The sequence below is a fragment of the Ipomoea triloba genome, chromosome 3 (genome assembly GCF_003576645.1).
Source record: "Ipomoea triloba cultivar NCNSP0323 chromosome 3, ASM357664v1".
NCBI lineage: Eukaryota > Viridiplantae > Streptophyta > Magnoliopsida > Solanales > Convolvulaceae > Ipomoea > Ipomoea triloba.
Genome location: NC_044918.1, coordinates 3,739,358 through 3,757,234, shown reverse-complemented (window position 1 = coordinate 3,757,234; position 17,877 = coordinate 3,739,358). Strand labels below are relative to the sequence as shown.

Here is a 17,877-nt window from a genome sequence, read left to right as displayed (position 1 = left end):
TGGGATTGTGATCGGAGTAGTCTCTTTTCTACGAAAGCTGATAATTGTAGACAATGCTCCGCTTCATGTTATTGATAGCTCTGCAGATATGTTGGGGTATATATATATATGAAGCCTATACCATTTCTGTTTTGTTATGTATTTCTCTAGTCATTCACTATGTGATATGTGATCAACTATATATGTTGCAGGGATGCAGCCATACCAGCTATGACACTCATAATTGGAGCAAATCTTCTTAGAGGTTTTTAACTGAACTCTTAAGCTCATAGTGGAACTGTTCATTTACTATTTTAAAAGTCTAAGCTCCAGTTGGACTGCACATTTATGTTTATATATTATTTATGCTCAACAGTCTGGACCGAACTTTGTTAATGTTTAGTCGGGGTGTTACGTTGCAGGGCTAAAGAAATCAGCAGTTGGAGTGTGGGTTGTGATCGGGGTTCAGGTGGTGAGGTTCGTTGTGCTACCTCTATGTGGCATTGGTGTCATCGCTGTGGCTCGCCGTTTTGGGTGGGTGGGATCGGATTCTTTGTACCACTTTGTTCTCTTGTTGCAATATGCGCTTCCTTCTGCCATGAATATAGGTAACTTTCCCCGATTTTTCATTTTCCTTTCTCGATTTTTCGAGTGGGAGAAAACAATACAAGTAAACGTATTCTCTGTTTTCGTTTATATTTTTTCCAGAAAGTTAGAGAGTTTCTTTGGTGAGTAAGAATTGGATTTTGGTGGTAAATTTGCAGGTACAATCACACAGTTGTTTGAGGTTGGGGAGAGTGAGTGTTCAGTGATTATGCTGTGGAACTACTCTGTGGCTTCATTTGCTCTTACTCTTTGGACCGCATATTACATGTGGATTTTGTCTTGAGTTTCTTTTCTTTGTAAAAGTTAAGGAAAATGGAAGAAAGAAGAGAAGGAATATATATAGGGATGAGATCGGGTGCAAAGGAGGTCTCAGGTGAAACATGTTGTGAGATGTGAGCCATCACGTTTTTTTAAAACATTGGTCAATCTGGACGGTTGATTTTACAAGATCAACGGCTATCACCTGAACACCCCCTCCGCATTTGATCTTATATATATATATATATATATATATATATATATATATATATATATATATATATATGAAAGGAAAAAGTTAAAAAAAAATCTAAAAGGAGAATTAAAAAAAAAAAAAAAAAGAAAAAGAGCACAGTACATAGTATTTTATTTATTAATGCTATTGTTTTGGTGAAACAGTATTGTAACTTATTATTGAGTGGTTTGTGATGAGTTGTTTACTTGATTTGAGTTGTGAAAAAAGAGTATTATTTTTTTAGAACTTTGGCCTATTTACTAATGGGAGAATTTCTTCAATTAGATAATTGAAAATCGAAAATGTGTTTATTAATACAATTTTTTTTATTTTGAAAACGAAAATATTTTTCAGAACTTTTAAAAACTATTTTCTAAATTAAAACAAAATCTCTACTCATCTATTTAGCTATATATCACTATAACAACATTCTTATCATTATCCTCACATATTTATTCATTACTATGTTTACATTATATTCATTATCATCTTATTTTATTTATCACCATCTTCTATATTTTCTACTTGCATTTACTTATATAAACATAACTTTTTTGCTTATGCTTAAAGTTAGACATTATCCACACTATCGCAATTAAAATTTGAACTCTATACCAAAATTTAAATTTTGATTAAACTCAATAGATTATTAGTTCAGATATTTTTAGTTATATTATATTATATAATATAAGTTTGGTCCGGATATCATATTTTGAAATTTTACATATATTTGACTTCAAAATAAAAATTATAAATATACATTTCATTTAAATGAATATATCTTTAAATATTTTAATTATTAGCTCAAAAAATATTAATATTATCTAAACTTAAGGTTCAAACTCAAATGTCAAGGACCTTGTAGTCCAGTGGCATCAAACCCTTCCCTTTATATTGGAGGTGGTGGGTTCGAGCCTCAGTCCAGTCAATACTGACTCTTGTGCTTCAATAGGCATTCTAATAGAGTTAGTAATATTCAAAAAAAAAAAAAAAGTTCAAACTCAAATCTTTTGAGTGAAATAAGTTATTGAATCTTTCTAGAGTAAGTAAATATCATACCCAAAATGGCCAAAACTGTTGCTATAATGAAACTAATATGTTTGGAAAATGAAAATTAAAAAACAGATCAAGCTCATTCAATAACGTATTTTATCAAATGAAACTGTAGTATAACTAAAATGATATTTTAATATTGATATAATAAAACTAATGTATGCAGGTGAAAAATGAAACTAAAATCCAGAACCATATGACAACTCATATGTTATTTTCATTCTAATTTTACAACAGCAACAACCATAACTGCCTCTAGGGCCGGTCATATTATTTTATAGGCCTGGGACAAACTAAAAACAATAGCCCTTAATATATGAAGTTAAATGATTGTATGGGTTAATTGCAAATAATTAAATGATAATTTTGATTTTTTGTATACATATCATTTTTTTTTATTAAAAAAACATTTTAGATTAGATTTGGAGTAGTGTCCATTCAAACTTTGGGTCTTATATGAAGTTTAATTATAAATTAATTCAAGTTCGTTCTTACCACCTGGGCTGTCCTTGCGGATATAACTTTTGGAATGTAATATATATATATATATATTATTAGTAAATGGCCCAACACAATACGGAGTATCAAATAAGGTGTGCAGCCCAAACTCAGATCAGATTCCCCAATCATTATCAATTGGCTAAAAGATTGTGGTTTATCAACACTAAGGCTAGAATCAGACCACTTCCTCTCTAGAAAATCTCAAGGCCTTTCTTATCTTGATCATGTTCTCCACCCTTGCTCTTCTCTTATGCCCTATTTTAGTTTAGTATTTTGTTGTCATATAATCAGATTCGTTGCCCATGCCTTCGCTAGAACTGCTGGCTCTTAAACTTAAGCTCATTATTGGGACGGTATCCTCTTTGTTATTCCTCTTTCGCACTAAGTTTTTAATAATAAGTTATCATTTTGGCATTGTCAAAAAGAGTATATTGTAATAAGTAGTTAACATAAATTTGTATTAATGGTTCAATTAACTATATGTAAACTCTAATCCACAGTATAAACATGGGGTCGTTTGGAGTTATTAAGAAGTGGTATTTGGAATAAGTATTCCCAATATTGATTATTTCATGTAATAAGGTTGAAATGAAAACATTATTGGAATGAGATTCCTTTGCCTACTAACGTCATTTGATTTGATAGAAACTTTGGTGTTGCCTGTTGGGAAGGCCGCGTAGGGCCCGCCGGGGCGCGCCTACTCACTCACTAACAAATTAAAGTGCACCGAAATGTCCAAAACATGCATCTATCTCTCCTCACTCCCTGTTCTATTTGCCAAGGACCTTGTAGTCCACTGGTATCAAACTCTTTCCTTTATATGGGAGGTGGTGGGTTCGAACTTCAGTGGGGGCAATACTGACTCTTGTGCTTCAATAGGTTGAGAAAGTAGTTATGAATAAGTACTGCATTGTAATAGAGTTAGTAGTATTTAAAAAAAAAATCTCTCCTCACTCCCGTAGTTTCACTTTTTTAAATGCACATTTTGCGCCTTTAATCACTCCCATATTATCCATGCATACAGTTTGAAAAAATGCACATTTTGCGCCTTTAATCACTCCCATATTATCCATGCATACAGTTTGTTTATTCCCGGAATATACTTTCATTTTTGGGATGCTCTCTTCAAGACCGACTCAGGAGTCTCAATTTGTAAAGACCTTCCCTTAAAGAGAATTATAGAGGTTGTCATACGAATACAAAGTGCTTGGCATAACTTATTTGATTTGTAATTCAAGAATCCTGTTCTAATCAAGCCTTACATCTAAATATCTAATACTTTAATTTATATATCATAAAAGTAGTACTTTATAGCAAAACTTTAATAGACAATTTACAGGAAATAAAGTATTGACATAACAAAATTGCATATATACTTAATAGTTTAAGTCTTATGTATAATAATTTATAGGGTAAATATAATACTTATAGCAAAACTATAATAGACAGTTTGGAGAAAATAATATTACTAAGCTCATATACCATAAGACCCAGATTATCCTCACGGACCTAACCCGATCCGCCTCACGAATTGAGATCAATGAGACGGTGTCAGATGAGAATTTGTTTTGATTTCTACATGGGAGTTCTAATATAATATAATATAATCATATTTTTAATTTAACGCTATTTTTTCTACATTCCTTCAATTTTAATTGCTTTATACAAAAAAAGTAATTAGATCTCTAAACTTTAAAAAGTTACAAATATACATTTGAACTCAATGAAACCGTGCAATTAAGTTATTTTCAATATTGGTAACTAATAGGTTATCGGTAAAAGGATAATGACCTGACATATTTTTATATTTTTCTTTTAATTTGTTAAAATTGTATTTTCATGTGGAAATTGTGACTTTCATTCTCCAATTCCTTGATCTGAAGAAGGGGACCAACTAGTCGCCTTTTTCTTCTATTTGAAAAAGGCTATTAGTGAATGTGTTGCCATCTTGCCAACGTGCGTATAATAATTTTATAAATAAAATATTATTACAAATATATACTTTTTTATTTTTAATTTATATATATGTGGTGTGGTTTGACACTTAAATTGTCACATTGAAAATTATCAATTTTTATATGTTGATAATCGTTTATTGGGTCTAGATATACAAAAATAACAAGTTGATGAGCTTAACTAAACTTTTAAAGTTCAATGACCTAATTATTTTTTCGTATAAAGTTCAATAGTCTATTTGACCATTTTCTCTTTTTAAGAATTGATTTTAGGAAAAAAAATCCAAATATTTGTATATGTTGTAATAAGTATAATTTTTTCAATTCAAGAAAAAATTCAATCTAACATGACTGTCTTTAGTTTGCGTACAAATTATATAAAAAGTTACAATGGGCATAGGGTTAATTGTACTATTTTGTCGATTTGGAGAACTTGACTGTCTTTAGTTTGCGTACAAATTATATAAAAAGTTACAATGGGCATAGGGTTAATTGTACTATTTTGTCGATTTGGAGAACTTCATTGAGACTTTTTTTTTTTTTTTTTAATTAAGAGATCTAATTGCATTATTTGTTAAACTTAAGACCTAATTTAACATTTTTTTCTTAGAAATATATTACAATTGAACACATTTTGTATATTTGATTATTAAGTTATACACATTTTAAGTTTAGTGGTCCAATCACACAAAAGCTATAAGTTTAGTGGGTCATTTGAGGCTTTTGCTAAAAATAATAGTAAACAAATAATTATTATTTTCAATTTAGCGTCGCGTCTTCGTTCACTGCAGTGGAACAGTCCAGTCCAGTGGACGAAGCATAGAGATGCTTCGTCCTGTTCGTCCAGTGGACTATGCGGCGCCATCTTCATAACATTCTATCTTCATCCATTTCCATGCTTGACGTTGGAACCTTCATCTTTACTCTTCTTTCAATTTAATTATTATTATTATTTGGAAGGCCATACAAGTACGTTTTTAACTAAAATGATTCTCATTTGGATGCCACCATAACAGGTAACTTGCCACAACCAGTTTAAATGCTTGGTTTCTTTATTATTATTATTATTGGTTCTTAATTGAGTCCTCTGCTCTTTCAATTCATTAATTTGCAGCATAATCTCACCAAAAAGCTAAGATCTTTACTTTGGTAATGGAATGTCTAGATTCTTTAGTCTGTTGAAAATATATGTTTATACCCCATAACAAAAGCACTATGATTTTTATGCTTTTTCTTAGCATAGTTACTGTTGCGTCTAATATTACATTAGTAGAATATAAGCATTGGGCTAAAATGTTTTGTGTTTTGAAACTGTGCAGGAAGGCAGGGAAAGATTTGGAATGGGTTTTCTGAGTTTATTAAAGGTGGCTTCTATGCCTGTTCTCAAAGTGCTGATGATCAGTGCCCTTGGATCGTTGCTGGCTTTGGATCATGCAGACATCTTGGGGGAGAATGCAAGAAGGCATCTAAACAATGTTGGGATTTCCTATTCCTATTCCTAGGATTTAAATGAGAATATGTTGGTTCTTCAGATGAGGTGTTGATTAATGTACTAACTTTATGTAATCAGATGGTGTTTTTTGTGTTCAATCCGGCCCTGGTTTTCAGCAACTTGGCCAGAACTGTTACCTTGGACAGCATTCTTTTGCTGTGAGTTCTCAGATTACATGCATTATGGAGTATTATTTCCTCTCTACAATTTTGTGTCATTCTGAAATAGGAATGATTCTTTATGTTCAGGTGGTTCATGCCCTTCAACATTCTTCTCACTTTCATCTTAGGCTCAATACTTGGGTGGATTCTTTTCAAGCTCACCAGGGCTCCTCAGCATTTGAAAGGCCTAATCCTGGGTTCTTCTGCTGCAGGTAAGTACATGTACAAGTAAACTTATTTTCACCCCCCGCATGGGTAGCTCAGTTGATTAGTTGATTCTTGGATGATAGATTGTGGGCAAGAACGAGCTTGGGAGTTATACCCAATGTAGTGGCCACCAGGCACTGGTCATGGGGGCAAGGAAATTTCGCCTTTGAACGCATTTTCTGTTTTCCATTTCTCGAGAAAAATGGAGAACTTCTCCGGTTAATAAATACACAATTGGTTTTTGTCTATCTCATTAGGAAACATGGGGAATTTGCCTGTGATCATCATTCCTGCAATCTGTTATGAGAAAGGCAGTCCATTTGGAGCAGCAGATGTCTGCCATACATATGGAATGGTTTATGCTTCCATTTCCATGGCTGTATGTATATAGACTATAGTATTCCATCAACTTCACATTCCAATTCTCAAATTTTAAACTACACACACTGTATTTTTCACTTTACTATGATTCCTTAAGGTTGGATCGATTTGCTTGTGGACTTGTGTCTACAACATTGTACGCGTTTCCTCAAACAACAACAAGAATAAGGACATTAGTGCACAAACCTCAGCAACTTCCATAGACTGCAAAGGGGAGAGATCTTACATGGATGATGCATACCATGCTCTGCTTCCATGCCCCCAAGCCACTGACAAAGAAGAAAAGGTTTTTTTAAAACTGATTTTTAAGGAGCAAAAGGCATTGTAATATATGAGATGTTAATGACTGTCATAATCTTTTGCAGGTTCCCATAACATGCCGGATTAAGAAACAGCTGACAATGCTTTCAAGAAAGATGAATCTGAAAGCTGTGTTAGCACCATCAACTACTGCAGCGGTAACCGATCTCTTTTCTCTTCTTCTTTTCCTTCTTATCCGATCCATAGATGTAGATGAAGTTGTTGCTCTTTTAACAGATTGCTGGATTCATTGTTGGATTAGTGCCTATATTGAGAATGCTACTCATTGGCACTACTGCTCCTCTTCATGTGGTCCATGATTCTGCTTCTTTACTAGGGTACAATTCATTCCCGCATTTCCCTTTGGCAGCTTCTGTAATTGAACAATGTGTTTCATCTCATATTTATATTTACTCAATTCACTGCAGGGATGCAGCGATTCCCGCTGTGACATTGATAATAGGAGCCAACCTAGTCAGAGGTATCTGCCCACACAACACCATACTATATATGCTAAGTAGTATTATTCAGCTAAATAAAAATGAAATTGTGAGTTGCAGGATTAAAAGGGACAGGGATTCATCTATCAGTTGTGATTGGAATAGCAGCAATTCACTACATATTCCTGCCTCTAGTGGGCATTGTGGTAGTCAAGGGAGCAATCTATTTCGGTTTGGTGCACTCCGACCCCCTCTATCAGTTTGTTCTTCTACTGCAGTTTGCACTTCCTCCAGCTATGAACATAGGTTAGCACTTCAGCTTACTTTACCCACTAATTATCATCTTTTTTGGGTACATTCTCCCACCCTTTTTATTCAACAATTATAATTCTCAATTCAATGAATGTATCAGTGCAATTATAAAATCATTCATGTATAAATAATAAACCACACAAAGAATATGAGTTAGTTTTATCACCTTAAAAACTTGAGAAATTTTCATTTGTGGGCTGTGGCAGGTACTATCACTCAACTTTTTGGAGCAGGAGAGAGTGAATGCTCTGTTATTTTGCTGTGGACATACGCCTTAGCATCCATTTCCCTTACTCTTTGGTCCACATTCTTTATGTGGCTAGTTGCTTGATTTTGAATGAATATTTACTCCTTTCCAAACTAGAGTGTATGTGTATCAAATCAAATAAACCTTATTTATTTTGAATAAATATCTGTCTAGTTTTTTTTCTTTTTCATTTTTTTTTTACATACATAGAATCAAAATTGAAATTGTGATCTCCTACTTAAATAAAATATCTAATTATATTTAGCTAAGAGTACAGAGAGCATGAGCAATTGCAAAGAAGTGAACCAACTTCCCCGGAATGTGACAATTAGGCCAAAGAACAATACAGGGCTGATGACTCACATAATTTTCAACTGTAGATCAACATAACCAAGCCTCTTTTTATGCTTTTCAAAGAGTTCTAGCAAGTCTTCTATAAACCGACTGTGTAGTGCCGCGAGCTTCCATTCAATTCCAAAGTAAATCCAGTTAGGGAAAATAAAAAAGAAGATTTCATTAGGATTTTTTCTTTCAAGGATGATGCATACCTGTTCTGTCGTGGGTTCTGAGTTCTTCTCTACTTCAATTGGTTTGCCAACCACTACGTGAATTGGACGTTGGAATGGTACAAAAGACCTGCCACACAAAATGCATTTTCTTACTTCTAAGCCTGCAAATTACCAGTAAGTAACCTAAAAGCTGGAAAACCATTGAGTCTACATTCCATTCAAAAGGATCAATACACGATCTTCAAATTATGGCTATAGGGTGGAGGGGTCAAACACTTATAGGGATTTAGTACTATATATAATTATATATACTTAAACTGAAAAAATAACCTATATAGGGTAGAACTTAACTGAGTTTGAAGATAGGATGAAAATACTGCACTTATAGCAGAAACTTGAAAGATAGTTGAAAAAGGTCCCTCACTTACCCCATGTAACCCCAGAAGAGAATTGGTGTAAACTTAACAGCTCGAGAAAATTTCAAGTAAAGTATGCTGCTAGGTTTCCACCAGTTATACACATTTGACTGCAGATTTCACACAAAAAGTCAACTAGTCAAGTAAAAGTAACATTGCTTCAAACAGAACGTTTGGAGTGAAGCATTGACAGTTTGTGATGATTACCTAAAAAGAAGTGGGCATTTAGGGTGCCACAAAGATAAATAATAAAAAAATTATACCAAACATATAACCGTGCAGCAGAAAGTCAGAGCAAGTGATAAACCAAGTATACACAGCTGAATATGAAAATATCTCTGGAAAGCACTTAAGCAGGCAGGACCAAACAATTTTGATGGTACTAATATAGAAGAAAGTCTGAAAGCAAATCAACCAGCCAATGATCATGCATATGTGTGCTTCGCTACACAGTATGCATCAAGCAAAACTGCTACGCAGAATGGGGAACTATGGAAATTCACATTTACTAAGGTATTTGGCATCCTTCTCTAGTGGCTCCTTGAATTCAAGTTATCATTTCTCAATACTATGACTTTAAGAGACATGGTTGCCTTCTTTTTTTATTTAACATCTTTTTCCAGAGGAGGCATGCAACTCTGGATACTTTCAATAAGGAGATAACTAGACTACACTGAGATTCTGCATCAATAATATCGAAGAGATACTGACTATAATTTAGTTTGGCATAAAGTTGGGGCTCATTTGAAGAACTAATATATCAATGAGATTAGATATACACAGAAAACATCATAGTAAAACAGTGGCCAATCAATTTATCATACAGTCTTAAAGCAATAGAATTCATAAATTAAAAATTTTGAATTTCCAAGAAAAAAAATGGATAATAACACAAATCATACCTGGCCAAAACAAAATACTGGAACCAGAGGTGTGCCCATCTCCATAGCAATCTGTACAAATCCTGTTCTTGATTTCAGGAACATAGTCTGTGAGACAGCATGTTTAGTAAGAATGGTTTCCTAGTGCTGTCTTGATTTAAAATAATTGGTTACAGAATGACTGTAAGTAACACATGTAAGTCCTCCACAACAGAAACATACTGTAGGATAGTTGTACAACTATTTTAAAATAAATCAAAATACATGAAGCTTCTTCTTTTCCAGCAGAAATTTTCTAAAAATACCATAGTAAATAGCCATTTATTTGTATTGACAAGCAATCAGGAAGGAAAAAAGTTGATTAGGACGAAGAGAGAACCCAACAAAAAAAAAATTAAAAAAATTAAAAAAATCAAACCTCACAACCATGCTCCATATAATATGCTTCCTGAACTCCACCTGGCACTACGATGCAGCTATACCCAGATGACAGCAGGGACTTAAAGTTTTGCCTCCCTGCAGGTGATATTCCTAACCAAGTCCATATATGCCTCATCACTGGAGTATAAAACACCTGGCATATTTTCCGAAAGTCGACTGAAATTGACAACAGATATAGAAACCAGAAACTACAAATCTAACTTCTTCATAAGTAAGCCAAAATTCTTACAGCAGTACTACCGAGACCTTTGATTTTGGGCAGGGGCATGAAACCAGTAAAGGCAGAAAGTGTAACCATTCCAATTGGCCAAATTGAATGTGGTTCATAGCCAAAAACTGTGAGGAATAAGGAGAAAGTAAGTGCAGTTTTAACTCAGAAGAAATGAAAGGAATTTTGGTAATTCCTCTTTACGTAGAGTTTGGTATAGAGGTACCAAAAGGGGAGAGCTGAAAAGGGAAAGAAACAAAGGAAAACATTTTCTCTAATCTCTATTGTCAAGTAATACAAAGAAGTACAAATCAATGCAGAACTGATAACTCCTGAGTACATCATGTCTGGCCTACTAAGCCCACACTCTTCTCACAACTAGCTCTGTTCAGACTGTGACTAAAATTTTAGCAATAAAATGCTGATTACTTGCAAAGTTTAGTATACGAAAGAATAAAGCAAAATTTCATCATCTCAGAGAAACTTACTGTATGCACGGTTAGGATCGAAAGCACTGATATCCTCCACGTACAAATGCATTGGAAAGTAACCGGAAGCTTGCTTACAAATGTACCTGAAGATCACTCAACAATATTAAATACTTGTTTCTTCAATGTCAATTTGAAATAATCATTCAAATAAACTAATAAACACTGAACCTCGCAAATCTAAGGCCCCATTTACTGTTTTGATCAATCGGAATGAACATCAATAGAAACAACAATCCAAATACCCTGAAATTAAGAATTAATCACACAATAGTTCAGTCGCACACCACAAACACACATTACAATGAATAATCGTGTAAATAAGAGAGAGGAGAGGTATACATCATGGCCTTGGTGAAGGGGAGGAAGATGATTGAGGCCAATACGACGACAACGATAGAGGGAGGAACGCCGAGCCACGCCAGCATCGTCAACGTCATCCGAAGCGAGTCGGCACTGGCGGTTCCGATGAATTCCGCAGGAGTGGGAGGCGGCGCAGCCTCGTTCGACGGCGACCGGTGCTGCACATTCCCGCCTTTCTCCTCCATGTAATGTAATTTGTACAAGACTTTAATCTACCTCCCTGTCTCAGTCAGTACGTACAGTAAGCCTGGATTAAGCTAAAACGAAAAACGCCATTTCCCTCATACACAAACGCCTCATTCAATCTGTATGTATTCCTGTCACAAATCCATATGAGAAGAAAAGAGAAGAGATCACCAATTCTGTTATGCTAATGCTAGGCATTACTTTGGATACTCAATTATTTTTTTATTATTATGTTTATGAAAAGATTTTAAGAAAAAATATTTCCAGTTTATTATCAAAACACATTTCAATTAACATTCAAATAGTATAGGCTGTTGAAATGGCTAAGTAAAACGTGTACAAAGCGCATGCATTGGAAATCACTAAGGAAAAAATAATAGTAATACTCTTATACTCGTATATCTCATTTTCCCGTTTAAAATGTTAAGCAGAAATTTTTCAAATGACATGTGTCATTATTAGTATAACAGGTGGCACCCCAATTCAGACGAGTGAATAACTGTTAATTTGCATTGAGTGTCGTGCCACTTGATAAAGTTGCAAAAAATTGTTTGTACACATCCCAGCTCGTTAAATGGTGAAGTTTGTAAAGAAAAATTAGATATTGTGTCTCAACGGTGTGGGAGCTCATTGAGTCATTGTACTGTAACTTTGTAAGTAAAGATTTAGCCTCTCAAATATTTTGTATTGTCAAAACTCAAAATTGACATTGTATTTGTTTTTTTTATTAAAGTTGTCCAGTCAAAATTGACATTGTATTTTTTTTTATTAAAGCTCTCAATCATTGATGAATCTTGGTATGCGGCTGAAAAGCTTAGATATTTATCCTCACTTTTTATAAGGAGTCTGCTCCCAGGTAACATTTTTGTAATTACGATTATGCATTTGTGATACTGTTAAAGTATTATACCTATCTAGTTCAGGTAATAATGCTTAATTAAAATTATTTTTGAATATAATAGGTAAAATAAGATAAATGAAAAGTACTCAAAAAAGAAAAGGTTTTACAAAAACCAGTCCATTTATTTATATTTATATATGTAATCCTTGTTGTCCTCTCCCCAATGTTGTCCACCAAGAGAATACGCACGGTACAGGACACTCAAGAATATGCAGATCATACACTGTACATGAAGTAGAAAGAGCATAGGGTGATTGTGCTAAATTTTTAATCATCATCATCACCTTTAGAATCTTTGTCGAAACATCTTAGCATTCCGTAAGTGATGGCCATGGAAATCCACCCTCCAACCAGAACTCTCCCGGCGGACTTCCTCACCGGCGATCCGCCAAAATACGCTCCAGCTCCACCGAATACGGCCAGCGCTACGGATGCCAAAGCCACGATCATAATGATCCTTATATTGTTGGGCGCTGCCACCATAGATGTGAGCAAAGGTGGGAGTGATCCGCACAGAAAAGCCAACCCAGATGCCCCCGCCGCCTTATAAGGGTTCGGCAGGGCTCTGGGTAGCTCAGTTGATTTCTGAATGACAGATTGTGTGTAAGAATTTCGCTCATCAGTTGGTTTCTGAATAACAGATTGCTGATAAAAATCTAGTTCAGTTGGTTTCTGAATGACAGATTGTGTGTAAGAATTGGTAACTATCTCAACCTTAATTTTACCATCTCCATCTTCTTCTTTTTCTAAACTGCAGCTTCGGAGGACTGACTTCTCGATATCTCTCTGCGTGGACACGGAAACAAACTCTCCGACGGCCATGCTGCAAGCGCCGGCGAGAGCGCCGGCGAGGCCGGCGAGGATCATGTCCCGTTGATCCTCCTTCGCCGCGCCAACGCCGATCATGAGCGACGCAGTGGACATCAACCCGTCGTTAGCTCCGAGGATGGCCGCGCGCAACCACTGACCTCGCTGCAACTGCTTTACCGGATTTTCCGCATCCTCGGCACACTGAGGAGATGATGATGATGATGAGGGCGCCATGTTTAATGCAGAAATGGAGTGTGGCTTTTTGAGTGGAGGCACACTTATGGTGTGTGTAGACAAGACGCCTCTAATACTATAAAGAAATTCACTTAGGTGGCATCAAACGTTAAAGTCTAAGAAAGTATTGAAAGGATTAACGTGGATATGTATTACCAACATATTGGAACAACTTTTTGTCACTTAGCTGTTGTGATGCGATAATTGCGGGCGCCAAGTGTTACGTTATAGGCCAGGTTTGCCTTGTTTGTGATGTTAATGTTTTTTGATACTTCATTATTTTTTGTACCCACTGCCCAATGATTCTGGATATTATGGTGGAGATTCCTAGTTTGATGATGCCAACACCATGGATCCACAGAATGAATCTTAATTAGAAGAATAAAAATCATTTGGTTTAATTTGCAAAAGAAATAAATTTCAGAAAATTACATTTCAATGTGTGTTAATTAGTACTCTATATTCTAAAGTATTATTTGATTTTATTTTATTCTTTTTTTATGATAGACAACATATTTTTCTCAACACACTAAACCCCAAATATACCAAGAATCCAAGACTAATATTGGTCATATTTGGTAATATAGTTAACATATCAGTCAATTTTAACTTATTTGATCACTATTATCTGTTTGAATTGGTTAAGCAATCAATATGAGTATTTAATTAATTAACTTTTGTAACAGCTTATTGCTCCAAAATTCTAAAATTCAAAAACCTGCTCAAAGTAGTTTTTTCAATCAGCTTTTTGAAAAAGTCATTTTGCATGTAATCAGTTATAAAATGATACGGTATAATACGGAACAAAATATTCGTATTAATATATGGTAGAGTATAGGGTGGAATACTCTAGGTGTGACCGAGCTTCGTGATAATGGGTCAGTGGCTCCCGGTCTCTTTAGCTACTGTTCAAGAAGAAATAGCCAAAAGTCCACCTCTCTACATTAAACGCGCCTTTTATAGCGGATTTGGCCAGGCCTACTCCGGTCTGGCTGCATGCAGGACGCGTGGCGGACATGCACCGGTCACGCTATCGGTCCAATGCGCTTACGATAAGTGGATGTGAGACCCCTACTTCGAATCCCGCCAGGGTTGCCGCGGCGGCCCGGAGTGTAGTGTACGAGGCTCGGCAGACCGGGAATAGAATCTAAGGGCCTGGCTGAGTCCTTACTCAGAGAGAGAGATCGGGATACGGAGACCGGATTTTATCCCTATCATCTAGCCCCCCAGCCCGGTCTTTTACGATCGCTGAGGAAAAAGTCCGGGTTGTACGATCGGATCCGGGTTGCACCATCCATGGTTGATCAACAGAACGGGACAAGGAAAACGTCGTCGGCGGGTGTCGTCAGCCCTAGTGTCCACGTGTCACGTTCGCACGAGCCTCGGAACTTGGGCCTAGGCTAGGTCTACGGCGTGGGGAGCCGAACCGTCGACCCCTTCTTTCTCCCTCTATAAAAGCGTGGTACGTACGGTGTTTCCGGCTTTCACGAACGAGACAAACTCAGAGCCTCCCGAACTACCTAAACTTCCCGATCTCAGCGTTGTCGACCTCAGCACGTTTTCGAACTTTCTTCGACAGGTAACTCCTTTTGCTTATACTCGTAGATACATTCGTTTTATGATTTCGGGCGATCTCGAGTCCCGGGCTGACCTTAGTAAGACACCTCCTTGTCCTTGCTAGGTACAGCCATGAGCGGATCGGATAGTCAAAACCTATCCAACCACAACTACGGCGACTCGGTCGAAGTCGGATCGTTCACGGTCTCGACTTATGACTCTGACCTCAACGCCATAGAGACTTACTCAGGAGAACCCGAGGGCTCAGTTCGGGCTCATAACCAACTGAGGGCCGAGAATGACGAAGCAGACTCTCGGCCCGTTATGGAGCCTCTTTCCTCAGAAGCAGGGCCCTCAGGTCGAGGGAAGCCTGCCCCTACGGCCTATGGTAGGGACTGGTTCGCCGGTCTACCAGTCGATTCTACCCCTCCAGTGGCCGCCAGCAGGATCCGATTAGACAGCAGCGGCCTGCGGCGACACACCAGTCTTCTCACCCGCGGGGAGATCGAGGAAGTCTCGGCCCTGTTAACCGGGACTGTTAACTATGAGACCAAACGGTCATTAGGGAGCATCGTCGACCGAACGAACGGGGACTGGCTCGGGATGCACTTGGATTCCATCAAGGCCCCGTTGACCTTCCCGTTCCACCCCTTTTTGCTGGGTTTCATGAAGTACTATGGTGTTTTGCCCGGGCAGATTTCCCCTAATGCCCACCGTACTCTCGCATGTTTCCCACAAATATGTAACCGCCACGGTCTCCCAGCGACTCTAGAGCTTTTCCGGTACCTCTTCTCGGTCCGGCCTCTATCTATGAAGCACGGGGGTGGCGTCCTATGCATACAGTCTCGTGAGCACTTCTGCAAAATCTTACATTTGCCCGAAAACAATAGAGGCTGGAAAGACCGGATCCTGTCGGTCCAATACCCGTGGCCGCTTCCTGTTGACAGAGAGTGGCCAGAGTTCGCGACGGAGCACAAATGACCTAGGAAAAGCCGGGCTCTAGATGACGCGGCCATAAAGATTTCCGCCGAGGAATACGAGTACGAGGTCTTCCGATCTCCCGAGGAATACTTGGAAGCAAACCTCGAGCCCCCCAAATACGATTTGCCCGAGAAGTACACGCCTAAGAGGGCGGTGGTGACGGTTGCCGTCAGACCTCCCCCTCCGGAGGCTGGGTAACGAGGTTTGTAAGACTTACCGATCCGAGGTCGGTTTTACGAAGGTCGGTACACTTAGTCTGTTTTGTCTTCTTTCCTTTCAGGTGCCATGAGGAGCTTCCCGGTATCGGCNTAACCGGGCACCTTACTCCCGGGGTGAGCACCTTGCTCTCACCATTAAACACATTTAACAGAAAAAGCCGACTTGACCGGGCGGTGCTACATTTCAAACAGAACAGCCTCGCAGGGCGAAAGTAAATTGGGGCACGCAGGCTCCCGAACCTATTACAAACTACTGATAAAAATGGACCAAATGCTGGGAATTCCAAATGCGGTCGACCGGTTTGCCAGTGGTGGTTTCGAGCCGGTAGGTCCCCGGTCTCACCACGGCCGAAACGACGTATGGACCTTCCCAGCTCTGGGCCAATTTCCCGCTCTCTAGCGGTTTGCTGGCCTGTCTCTCTCTCAGCACGTAATCCCCTACCTGAAAGTACCGGGGGCGCACTTTAGGGTCGCGGTATGCTTTCAATTTCTTCTGATATTCCTCGACCCTCCGGGCTGCGACCTCTCTCCTCTCTTCCACAGAATCCAACCCGGTGATTATCAAGGAGTCATTGCCGTTCTCATCATAGCTCCGCTCTCTAGAGGTCGGTATCCATGCTTCCACTGGCAGGCGGGCTTCGGCGCCATAAACTAGTGCGAAAGGCGTTTCCTTCGTGGCCTCCCGGGGCGTAGTCCGGTACGACCACAAGATGTACGGGAGCTCGTCTGCCCAGCTTCGTCCGGCCGAGTGCAACTTCTTTTTCAGCCCTTCCAGGATGGTTCGGTTCGCGTTCTCCACTTGACCGTTCCCTTGAGGATATGCTACGGAAGAACGGAGCGACCTGGTGCCCACCGTTGCTAAGAAATTTTGGAAATACTCGCTCTCGAACTGTCTTCCGTTGTCGGTCACCAACTGAACTGGAACTCCAAAGCGGGAGATCACGTTTCGCCATATAAACCGAGCGCACTGCTGAGATGTAATCGTCGCTAGTGGTTCGGCCTCTACCCATTTCGAAAAGTAGTCCACAGCGACGATTATGAAGCGGCGTCGACCGGTCAACTGCGGGAAAGGTCCCAAGATGTCTACCCCCCATTTGGCGAACGGTATTGCAGAACTGACCGGATGATAAAAGGTGGCCGGCCTGCCTGGGACTCGGGCGTAAAGTTGACAGGATTCGCACGACTTTGCTAGTGCCTCACAGTCTAATTGGATCGACGGCCAATAGTAGCCGATCAGCATTATTCTTCTTGCCAAGGCCCGGCCCCCCTGATGGGCAGAGCAAAGTCCGGAATGCAGCTCGGCCATCACAAGTTTGGCCTCAAAGCGGGTTAGACATCTCATCAGCGGCCCTCCATAAGACCGCCGGTAAAGGCGATTGTAGACTATCTGGAAACGGGGAGCTCGCAGCTTTACTTTCCTGGTCCTCTGCTCATTCTCTGGTAAGGTCCCGGTCTCTAAATATGAACGGAGGTCGGTGATCCAATCATCCGTTTCCGCATCGACCGGTATCACGGGAAGCGCATCCACGCAAGCAGTCTGCAGCTCTTCCACCCGGG

General features: G+C 38.6%; 4 protein-coding genes across 4 annotated transcripts; 2 read left to right on the top strand and 2 right to left on the bottom strand.

Moving 5' to 3' along the window:
• The first annotated feature begins 6 nt into the window (after positions 1–6).
• On the top strand, positions 7–1,028 carry LOC116014200 (protein PIN-LIKES 3-like). Its single transcript, XM_031254201.1, has 4 exons — positions 7–96; positions 192–244; positions 402–587; positions 744–1,028. The coding sequence occupies exons 1-4, from the start codon at positions 89–91 to the stop codon at positions 866–868; spliced, it is 372 nt and encodes a 123-aa protein (XP_031110061.1). The 5' UTR covers positions 7–88; the 3' UTR covers positions 869–1,028.
• Positions 1,029–5,920: 4,892 nt separating this feature from the next.
• LOC116014214 (protein PIN-LIKES 3-like) lies at positions 5,921–8,264 on the top strand. The gene is made up of 10 exons (XM_031254224.1): positions 5,921–6,062; positions 6,158–6,237; positions 6,328–6,452; positions 6,705–6,826; positions 6,926–7,114; positions 7,194–7,286; positions 7,366–7,466; positions 7,557–7,609; positions 7,689–7,874; positions 8,087–8,264. The coding sequence occupies exons 1-10, from the start codon at positions 5,928–5,930 to the stop codon at positions 8,209–8,211; spliced, it is 1,209 nt and encodes a 402-aa protein (XP_031110084.1). The 5' UTR covers positions 5,921–5,927; the 3' UTR covers positions 8,212–8,264.
• On the bottom strand, positions 8,253–11,757 carry LOC116014215 (diacylglycerol O-acyltransferase 2-like). The gene is made up of 9 exons (XM_031254225.1): positions 11,413–11,757; positions 11,242–11,316; positions 11,071–11,156; positions 10,604–10,710; positions 10,352–10,507; positions 9,955–10,041; positions 9,065–9,162; positions 8,676–8,763; positions 8,253–8,588 (listed from the first exon to the last, which is right to left on the bottom strand). The coding sequence occupies exons 1-9, from the start codon at positions 11,616–11,618 to the stop codon at positions 8,487–8,489; spliced, it is 1,005 nt and encodes a 334-aa protein (XP_031110085.1). The 5' UTR covers positions 11,619–11,757; the 3' UTR covers positions 8,253–8,486.
• A 920-nt stretch (positions 11,758–12,677) lies between these two features.
• Positions 12,678–13,577, bottom strand: LOC116014511 (vacuolar iron transporter homolog 5-like). The gene has a single exon (XM_031254582.1). It carries the CDS (start codon positions 13,562–13,564, stop codon positions 12,788–12,790), a length of 777 nt encoding a protein of 258 aa, XP_031110442.1. The 5' UTR covers positions 13,565–13,577; the 3' UTR covers positions 12,678–12,787.
• Between the last annotated feature and the right edge of the window lie 4,300 nt (positions 13,578–17,877).